Source organism: Pygoscelis adeliae, unplaced genomic scaffold (genome assembly GCF_000699105.1).
Source record: "Pygoscelis adeliae isolate BGI_AS28 unplaced genomic scaffold, ASM69910v1 Scaffold42, whole genome shotgun sequence".
NCBI classification, from domain to species: Eukaryota; Metazoa; Chordata; class Aves; order Sphenisciformes; family Spheniscidae; genus Pygoscelis; species Pygoscelis adeliae.
Genome location: NW_008824283.1, coordinates 1,244,481 through 1,255,560, shown reverse-complemented (window position 1 = coordinate 1,255,560; position 11,080 = coordinate 1,244,481). Strand labels below are relative to the sequence as shown.

General features: G+C 46.8%; 1 protein-coding gene across 1 annotated transcript in view; it reads right to left on the bottom strand.

Moving 5' to 3' along the window:
* Window positions 1–1,380, bottom strand: part of DUSP1 (dual specificity phosphatase 1) — a 5,000-nt gene extending 3,620 nt beyond the window's left edge. Inside the window, exon 1 of the mRNA XM_009318554.1 lies at window positions 1,249–1,380. Within this exon, the coding sequence (XP_009316829.1) occupies window positions 1,249–1,380 (132 nt within the window). The remainder of the gene's footprint in view (window positions 1–1,248) is intronic.
* Window positions 1,381–11,080: the final 9,700 nt, after the last annotated feature.

Below are 11,080 nucleotides of genomic sequence, written 5' to 3'. Positions count from 1 at the left end.
CTGGCGGCCCCCCCCTTTCCCACAGAAATCGGAGCACTGCTGGGGGCGGGAAGCTGCCGGAGCAGCAGTGCGGGAGGATGTGGAGCCATGGGTGCGGACATGCGTATTCTCCTAAAATATACGTATAAAGAGATGAGCATACGCACACATGTATTTGTGTTCATGCCTAGACATATATACATGTACAGACATACCTACGCATAAATATATATGTGTACACATTTATTTGTATATATATTTATAATGTAAACACATATTTGAGAGCCGTTCCCATCATGTTTTATGTGTAAGGAAAAAAATGTAGTAGACCTGCAGCCCATGCAAAGTTCGTTTTCCACAGGGCGAACACCCCCAGAAGTTGGGGCTGCCCAGTAACCGGCAGCGGAGTAGTGGGACCTGTCTTTTTTTCCCCCCTTGGTAGTGCATCAGCGCTTCCCAAAAGTTTTCTTTTCTCCGTGGGCGACCAGCTCCCACCAAGACACTCGGGCGTTTCTTACTCAGGGCTTCCAGTCAGCGCTGCTTCCACTTCCCCTGCCTCCCCGCGATGCCTCTCCCGCCCCGCCGGCTCCCGGCCCCCCCAGCCGCCGCTGCCCCCGCAGCACCTCCTCCCGCTTCAGCCCTTTTCTCCCAGCCCTTTTCCAGCAATTCCTCTTCACCCCCCGTGCTGCCGGCCCCAGCTGCACTGCTCCTTCCTCACCCCTCTCAGCAGCTTTCTGGTTTTCCTTCTTCAGCTGCTCCTTTCGGAGGAGACCTCTCCATCCACCCTTCGCCCCAGGGCTCCTCTCCCACCCTCCTGCCCACCAGCCTCACGGGCTGCCAACCATCAGTCCTCAAATTTTCCAGCTTCTCCCCCACCAATGTCCCCAGTCTTCAATCACTTCAGACCTTCTTCTCAACCCAGCCGGGCTCTGCATCTGGCCGAGAGCTCCAGGGCTTTCCAGGCTCTCACGGGTGGCTGGGAGGAGGGGACATGGGGAAGGGCACAGGCAGGCGGATACCAGCTCCGGCTCACCCGCTTATCGCAGGATTGTCTCTGCTCTGCTGAGCAGTGGGGTTTTTGCCAGAACTGCAGCCTCAAAGCGAATCTGTTTTTTCAACACGTTCCTTAAAAATAAACACGGGATTGCACTTTTCGTTCAATTTATTTGTTGTTCTTCTTTTAACAGTGGGTTGGAAACAGATTGCGAGAGAAATGCTCATACAATTCAGTGCTGGGAAATGACTCCGCTTCACCACACTGTCACCCACTCTGTCACTGGGACCCCGCAGCTGTCCGTAGTGGATCTCTGGGTGTGAATCACAGGGCCCAGCAGCTGGGTGGGTGACACACATCCCTCCGCACCACGAGCGCATGGGAGGCAGGCAGGGAGCATGGGCCATGCCGCTGGCAGCAGCAGGCCCACCTGTCCTCTGATGCGCTCCAAGCCAACTCCTCGCGAGACATGATAATCGCTGTGACACCAAGCTCTGGTGACCTTGCACGTCATCTGTCAAGCACCAACCTACCCAGATTTTTCTAAGGAGCCTAACAGCAAGAATTATCAATGATCAATTGCTTGCCAGATTTTTGCAGCAGAAACCAATATAGCAGGTGGCCACAAGACAGGGCTTTATTCATCACCTTTTCCTAGAGAAAATTTCACCCTTTTGGTACAGACCTCAGATGTTGACCTTTCTGTAAGTTTATACCCAGGAATCACTTCACTTTACTCCTTTGGAGTGTGATGCAGGAGTGATTTAAGGCGCCACCGGGCAGGAGCACAGGAGAAGCAAGGACTCCGCGCACCCTAAGCGGGGAAGCCCTGTGGTGTTAGGAGCTGGGAACGTCCTTTCCCCAGGGGACTTGATCCGGATGTTGAGCTCCTCCAACCAGCCCAAAGCCTTGTGCGTTCCAGGAGCGGCAGCATGGGTTGGGAGACTTCACTTGAATGCTTTAAGGGAAAGCAGTATTTTTAACGGTGCTGTGCCACAAGTGCCTTGTTAGTGGGAACAGCCAGCCCTGGCTCACAGGCGCAGGCATCCCTGTGCCACTGACAGTCTTTTCTCTTGTTGTCCTAAACTCTTCTCAGTGTCCCACACAAAAAACAAAGCTAAAAGACTGAGATTTTTTTTCCCCAGTTTGGCAACTTCAATTTTTTCCAAGTTTAAAGAAATCGCCATGTCTAACACATGCACAGCTAAGTGAGAATGTGCTCTCAATGACAATCACCTTTCCAGTCATGATGTTAGCCAACATTATACAAATATTAAATATGGGCCAGACACATGGGCCAGATACCTCGGCTGCTCTGAGAGAGTGCAGGGAAGACATCCAGCTGAGGCCTTTGCGCAAAGGTAATTTACCTCCACAACAATGATAATTGCTCTTCGATGGACTTATGTAATTATGAGACTTTTGAATCTGGTCTTGTTTACAGCCAGTGCAAATCAGGAAGAAAAAAATTCATCACGTGTCAGTGTGTACTTAATCACTTACAATCCTGGACTAGCTATTTCCTTGCTTTACTCTATTTTTGTTTTCTTTTCTTAAATAAACCTGCCATAAGAATGAAAGAAAGGAAAATACAAAACGGGGCTGAAGTGGCTTTTAGGAGCTCACTCTGACCTGAATGACTTTCTCAAGGGTTAGATTTCCTACCTTAACAAAAGCCAGGAAATACAAAATTAACCCCTTCCTCCAAAACAATCTGTGTTTGCACTAGGGCCACAATGTCATTGTAAGGGTAATAATAGAAACAAGAGCATGAAGCAGGGGGGTGGGAGGTGATGCTTTGATTTGAGCAGATGGGACCCACTGCCGGCATTTGTCCCCTTTTATCCCCTGGGCTTTAATAGTTCCCATGTTGCTCTGCCAAAATATGTACAAGTCCATAACAACATGAGAGCCCCATGAGTGTGAGCCCTCACTCATGGCATTAGGGACTTCTTGGGAAAATGACTTCATGGCAATTTCATCATGTCACAGCTAAGCACGTTGTCTTTGTCTCAGCAGGACCGGAGACCTGGCTGGCTTTCTCCAGAGGTCGTGGGTCTCCCAGCGCAACCTCCTTGATGTTTATCTCGGAGCGTAACAGAGGGCTGCAGACAGCTTCTGCATTGACTGACTGGTGCCAATTTGTTAGCAAGTTGGTGACAAGTGTAGATAAGCCTTGGCCTGGAACTGGCCCATTGCACAAACCAGTTACCCAGTAATACTGGTTATTCAAGCTTTTTAACGGGTCACTCATGGCCAAAATCAGTTCTGAACCATTCCAGCAAAGCCAGAATTACAGCACCATTGGACCTGACCTGAGCCTGGGTCTTACTGCCCTCGGTGCAAGTTTTGTCTGAATAAAGATATGAGGGATCAAGCCTCAACACTTGAGACAGAGAACAAAAATGAATGTGGGAGCATTTGGAAACCATGCTGGATGCATTTCTTCAGCATGTGTAACATTTTCTCTGAATTTAGTTTCACAACCCAGCATTTCCTTTTGTAAATATTTGGACAGATTTTACAGAGACACAGATTCACAAGAAACAGAAGGAAAAAGAAAGGAAAGATGGGGGGGAGAGAGAGAAAGAAAAAGAAGGAGAGAAGGAAGGAAGGAAGGAAAGAAGGAAGGAAGGAAGGAAGGAAGGAAGGAAGGAAGGAAGGGAGGGAGGGAGGGAGGGAGGGAGGGAGGAGAGAGAGAGATGGGGGAGAGAGAGAGAGAAGATAAAGAAAGAGCAAGAAAGGAAGGAAGGAAGGAGACAAAGAAAAGGATTCAGTGATGAAAGGTTACAATAAACAGAATAAAAACAATATAAAATTACTGATGACTCATACTACATTGAAAACATTATTTTTTATGCATTTAAATACTGAGATTTAACCCTTTTGCCAGGGTTTGGCTGAGCTCAGACTGCCTCAGATTCTTCATATGGGAGGTGATGAGGTGCAGGAATGGGGAGGCAGAAGGGTCAGTCCTGGCAGCATGAAAACCAGCTCTGGGCTGGGGTCTCACTCCTGGAGAGACAGGCTGGAAAACCTGGTAGAGCCCTATTTCTGTGTGCCACATCCCATGCATAACTATTTCTTGCTGAGTGGAAAATAGTTGGTGTAGAGGCTTGGGTATTTCGACTGAGGACACATCCTGGATAGAGATGTACACCAAGGAGTAAGGAAAGCCCCTTTCTCCCAGCCCTGTCTAAGGAAATCTCAGCTCACTGTTCGCCTGCCTGCCTCCGACTGCTTGCTGCCTCCTGCTCCCAGGGCTGTGGGCAGAGATGGGGGGACAGCAGGCACTGGCAGCAGTGGGTGCCCTTCCTGCACACACGTGGACCATAATGGTCACTCCCTGGACTCCAGGCTCCTCACCACAAGCCTTTCTCTGCTGTATTTTTAATGCAGAGCCATGAGCTCCCCATTGCTTCATGATGCCGTGGGCAGCACGCCACGTGCTGCCAGCTCCAAAATGCGATGGCCCCTGGAGCCAGCCCCGCGCTGCAGCTGGGGGCTTGCCGTCAGCTCTGCATCTGCGACTTGGTTACATGACCCGAGGCACCCGGACAGCGCGCCTGGCACCATATGACCCCATACATGTGTGTGTGCCTGTCACAGGGCCCGACATATGGCATCTCATGGCCTGAAACCCAAGACATTTGAGAAGTCTGCAGTGTGGACGGTCCGCCGTCGTAATTTTGCAAGTGGCTCCATGTCTGCTTGAGCAGCTAATGCAAGTCAGGAGTTCTGCTTTCTCTTCCAGTGACTCACCGAGCTGCCTTGGGCAAGTTGCTCAGTGCTGCGTTTTAACATGATTACAGGCATTAGACAGCCAGTCTGGGATACCATGGATTTGATATTCAAAATCATTAAATACCTGCCTCCAAAGGAAAATCTCTGGGAATTAGTGACACTGATACAGTTCATAGCACTGGGATCAGCTTAGTAGGGCAAATGGTTTAGGCAATTTAATCTGACATTTAATTGCCTCTATTAATCTGCTATGAATCATGCCATGCACAAGGCATAAGGGTATTTATTCAATAAAATCACTGTATTTGTAAAGTTCTCATATTTCAAGATGAAAGGTATTAGATACATAATAAAATATACTTATGGGAAATTATTCTTCCTACTGCTTGAACAAGTATTTTCTCAATAGCATCCTCTAATGGCTAGTATGGTAAGGCAAGGCTTCTGTGGGAGGAGGGTGAATTTGAATAGAAAACAAATGACGTACCTCGCACCAAGAAGCACAGAGAAGTGTGCTGTCCTGTCCAGAAATATGAGAGCCAGGTTTATTGCTACTCATGTGATGTCAGTGTTTTGTGGGCGCAGTGACTATGAGCTTCACATTCCCAGAATCATCAGCTCTCATAAAGATTGAGATAAGAGCTGCTGCGGCACTGCCATTTGCAGGTTGTTCTTCTGGTCTTCTTATCTATGGTATTTTTACAGAGACAGGAAGGCTTCATAAATGTACATGGCACACAGTAACCAACGGAAAGGAGAGGGGCTGATTTTGAGCCTGGGATTACTCTGGCTTGTGCCCATTAGGATGGAGCAGAGCTGGGAGGGATACAGCTGGAGTCTGGCATCTTGTTACCTGTCCTGGAGGGAGCGCAAACCTGTTCTCCATTAGCTATAGCTACACCTCTTCCCACCAGCTTATGGGTGTGAGGGTCTGTAAAGCCAGCGCAACCAGCCACCGTGGGATTTCCCCAGCGTAAAGACCCTGTGTGGGAAAGAGCTTCATGCTCACTGCACATACCAACTGCTCCCAACTCAAGAATAACTTTGGGTGGATGTAGGCAGCTTGGAATAATTTAGGACTGTCAGGGCTGAAAGCTGCAGAGGTGACAGAAAGGTACTTCTGCCTCCTCTGATGTCCTGTGCTAAGTGCAGGAATCAAGAACGCAGTAGGCAGGCCCTCCCAGTGTACTCACACGGCTCATCTGCACCATGTCTACCATCTGCCAGGTCTGAATTTGTCTCACTGTCTAATGGCACTGAAAGGGGCTATTTGCTGAGGGGACAGAAGGGGAGGATGTAACACCAAAAGCAACTGTAAACTGTATGAAAGAATGTGAGGTTTCTGTTATCAAAAGCCACAACTCACACATTCTTGGAGTATGGAGTAACCCAGTGCGGAGACCCAAGAGCGACACTTCATAAGAGGATGTAAAAAATAAAGAAACTTGTAAGGGAAGCAAAGCACAAAGAAATTCCAGTGGATATTACATTGCACACACTCCATCTGAGTCCCTTTGTTATTCATCTACCTTTTTCTGTGCTTTCTTAGTATGAGCTTCCAAGGTGTTTATAGATACCTTTGTATTTCATTTGTAACTGTTAAAAAATACCCCCATGTCAGTAAATACAGAACTGCTTATTCATTTTCTGCTATGCAGTTTGTTAAAATATTTGCAATATGACATGATTCTCTCATGTGATAGAGTGAGGTGATGTTTGTGTGTAATAGCGGTTAGTGAAAACACAGTATTAGTCATAGGAGAGAATAACACTTGACTGTTTTGAGTATGAAAACCTTTAGGCTGTGGAAAAAGCCAAACTTTGGCCCACTGTATTGTTTTAAGAAGTATATGAGAACATACGGGGCAGTGACTCACAGCGTAGTGTCCTCTGAGCGTCACCTCGAGTGGGACAGGGCATGATATCCAGGAAAGGGATCTAATGACCCATTTCTTGTCCATGAAATGCCTTGTCACAGCCACCCATGACTTGCCCGCGTTGCTCATGCCCCATTTGACTTGATAAAACTCAGTGTTGAGCTGATCTCACTGCCTTGCTGTGAAACCTTCAGGTGAGTCTAGCAAGCGTTCATGCTGTCCTTCTCCGAAGCATTGGACAAACTGTTTCTTGATGGGGATGAATGAGGAGTGAAGTCATACAGCAGCATTGGCTCAAACGAATTTGCCCAAACATGGGACGTTTCTGCGGGGGGGTGGCCACACGCGCGGCCAGACGCCCTGCGGCTCCTGGAGCCTGTCACAAGCTGTGATTTCACCTCGGCCGCCGCACAAAATGCTGAGCTCTGTTTAGATAGAGGCCCAGCCAAAGGGACGCTCGCATGAATACACTTCTTAGAGAGTATTTTTTTTCAGCTGCTATGGTGTAAAAAACTCCCTTCCCAATAAAGGGAGAAGGCATCTCATACAAAGCAGCAGGCTGAGGGGAGCCCTAAAATGGAAGGGGTTGAAAGTTGGGGGAGACATTCCTCCAAGTGTGGCAGCTCCTCGACGGCATGAGCAGCCGGACAGCCCCAGGAAGGTCACAGCTTCGTGTGGACAAGGACCCTGCTGAGCCCCGACCCGGCGCAGCAGCCAGCGAGCTCTGGGTCTAGCGAGGGGCTGCACTGGCAGCGATAGAGGGAAGGCAGAGACGCTCAGTTTTAAAACTGATCTGATTACCGCAAGGTTATGCTGAGAAGCACGGTGTCTCAGACGGAAAATGGGGACAAGAGTCCAGGTGTTTTCCCAAGGCCTGCCATAAAGATTTCCTTATGTTCTTACATACCTTATGGCCATCTCCGAGAACAGACAGCTCTCATGTAATCAGGTAAATCAACAACTAACACCCCCCCAAGTTAATTGGTTAAACCAGTCACAACCATAATCAAGCTTCACAGAAAACAAATTAGAATTGAATAACTAAATAAAATAAGGGACTTCTTTTAAACAAGCAAAAATAAGATCATTATACTGGAGTTATATGTGAACACAACCCCTCAATTGAACACCCAGAATTTCAAAAACATGTGAAATGTGAGCCAGGGACTGAATTTCACAGTTTGGGCTCTGATCAATTTAATAATTCAAGGTATTTTTTCCTCCCTTTTTCCTCTCTGTCCGGTTCAGCTTTAGTTCACATGCCAGGTCCACCAGTGGGATATGTCACATCAATCAGCAATCACTTTGCTTTCCTCAGCGCTCATTTTTTTTTTCTTGAAAAAGAGGAACAAGAAGTGAAATTAGCTAAAGGAATCGGGCAAGTTCTCAAATGGTAAATACAAGAGGAGCATGAATCATCCTCTTATAGAAATGACGAGAAAGGATGGAAAAGGTAGCAGTTTGGGAGAAGCAAGTTATGTTCTACATGGCTGATTCAGCTCTCTGGACTGAAAATGAATCATCAGAATATTTAAATCATATTACCAGTATTAACACACACAAAACCCCCAAGCTCAGGAAGCCTTTGTTATTAAACAAATTTGATAACGGGTTACAAAAGAACAAAGGGACAGCTTCCTAAAAACTCTGTACTCGCTCAGCTCTGCTGCATGTCCCAGCCTGCAGAACCCTCGGAGAACTGGTGTTTGCTGCAATAGCGATCACAGGGGCTTAGCCACAGCAGAGCACTGCAGAGCCTCACAACCCCAAATCCTTCAGAAACCAAAAGGCAGGCTCTCCTTTACCTTCTAGAGCTTTTACACTTCAGCAGTGACATGAAGTTTTTTAAAACAAAGGAATCACCCACTGGAGAGTACACATCAAAGGGTTCATTACTCCTGAGTAGCATACCGTTAGCTGATGATACAGACATCGTGTTGGAGACCTGAGTAGGAGGTTTGACACTGGAAGCACGGCTTTTCTTATCTAATTGTACCTGAGCCCAAGTTACAGCATTAATGAAGCTGTAAAACGTCAGATTTCAGGCAGACTCTAGGCGGAGATAACAGAAAGGTTAAAGGATGGTTTAAAATCCCCTTGTTTTCCTTCCACCATTCTGGCTGAGCTTACCTCAGCTGGGATAAAAAAGTGATCCATGTGTCCAGGGATGTTTTCGCTTGCATAGGAAAGGCAGTCGGCTCCAGGATATAGCACAGCAGAGGCAGCAAAGCAAACCGCAGGACTCTCTTACATAATGAGTTGCAAAGGTTTGGTAGGGAAGTATCTTGTTGCTATAAAGTACATCTGTATATTCCATACAAGTTTGTCACATTAAAAACTCTCAATACCAACATAGATGTGTCTGTTCAATAGCTGGAATCCTCAGAGGGACCAAAATTAGGTAGAAATCCACCTCCACCTAATTTTTTTGTGTGTTTTTTTGTGTAAATCTTTTAGCTTCCTTCTCAAAACTCCAATTTAGTCTTTCAGCACTAACACTATGGAATGAAAGCTTTTATTTTCCACTAGCAAGCAATAATCATAATGAAGATGAGCCGAAATCCTGACAAGCTATTTTTAACAAAAGCTGTTTCAATAAAATAATTTATATTCCTGAAGTAAACATGGACAGGAAAGGCAGAGAGGGAGAGTGATAGGCAGGGGGACAAACGCTTCTTCGCAAAGAAGCCTTTGAAACATCTGGAATGTTGTAGCGAAAGGTTATTTACCAGGAACGTCAGCCGGTCCCAGCGCAGATGGTTCCCATTAGTGTAAGATCAAGAGACCAGCAAGGCTAAAAATATGTGTTTGCTTTTTTAGAAACTGGACTTCATTTTCTGTACTTTAAAAATAATAATCACTCTTACGCAATTTCTGTAACTTAGAAATATTTTCTTGGAATATTGTTTGGCATGCTGGTTGGGTTGCAGGCTCTGTGCCATTGCTATTACTCACAACCTTTCTCCCTGAGGACTTTGTGATGTATCTTTTACTTAGAAATAGGAGGATGGCACATTACGCTGAAACCGATGACTTTTGTTTATAAAGTGTCAGTGACAAAATATCTGAATTACTGCTGTGGGCCAGTCTCTTGCCTGGCGTAAATGTGTGCAGATCCCCTGGAGTCCATCAGAGTACTGTACAAAGCCATCATGGGACTGCGGGGACCACAGAACCACTTCCCCAGCACCAGACCAGCAGCACGTGCCGTGGCAAGCAGTGCACCTAGGAGAGGTTGGGAGTGGAGTGCTTGTGGTCTTCCTGGTAAATCTATTTGGGAATAATGGATTAGAGTCAATGGGAAAAAGTTGATTTACACCAGGCAGGAGTCTGGCTCGGTGAGAAGGAGAGCAGGCAGCTATGGAAACAGATCCTTGCCTCTGTAACTCTAAGTGGAGATGAGAGGTTCTGATTTCTGCCAGCATTGCTTATGAGGCACACAATAATCTACCCAGAAATACACCAGCCTTGGAGGCATCTGGGTCTTAAATAAGCAAAGCAGATCTAGCATTACCCGTCGTAACATATTTTATGTCGAAAGCCCTGATGGTCAGCTAGCGGTATCCAGCTCCGTCCAGAGCACTGGGAGAGAAAAATGTCATTCCATAAGGAAAGGTTCAAAGGTTCTCATTGCCACCTGGGGTTTTGGAGCTTCAGTTCAGACTTTGAAACCAAGTCTGCCTTCTCCCTATTAGGGGAACGGTGGCACCTGTAATCTCCGAACGTAATGCATGGTATGGCTCAGTGGAAGTGTGGCTCAGTGGTAGATGGCAGAGGCACCATGAGCACAATAATAACACAAGAAGTACAAATAGAGGAATGTTGCCTTGACTGCACCCATTTGAAGGTCCTGTGCCCGTTCCTCACTGCTGCCTTAGCTCTGCTATTGGGGGCATGCAGCTTAGTGAAGAAATGTGTCCACGGTCTGCAAAGCAAGTGGAGGTGGACTCCAGGTAGACTCCACATCCAGTCCTCACCATCCTCTCTCCCCCTCACACCTCTGTGCTGAATGACCCACTAGTACATGGAGCTGAGGTGCCTGAACCTATGGGCAGTGGAGCTGGAAAAGCCCAGTCAACACTACAACCCCCTAAGTTGTGAATAGCAGTAATACATGATTTGGGGTTTGATTACAATCCCTTCTCTCTGTAGAAGTTCAAAGCGGGCACATCCAGGACAACAGTAGCTGCTAGGAGTTTCCTAACTGCTGACTTCCCCCTGGGGTGGAAATGAAAGGAAAATCTTTCCAGTCAACCACGTTACTTCTTTAAGAAAACTTAAATATTTACTGTCACAGAAGGAAACCTCACTGAATAGATGGTTTTGATTTCCTTTTACACATTTTTCTTGTCAATGTATTGCCTTTCCAATGGTAAAATATGTTTCTGCTTTGCTTTCTCAGCATGGGTTTAGCCCAATGCAAGGAAGTGGGGAAGGGAAGGGAAGGGAAAGGAAGGGAAGGGAAGGGAAGGGAAGGGAAGGGAAG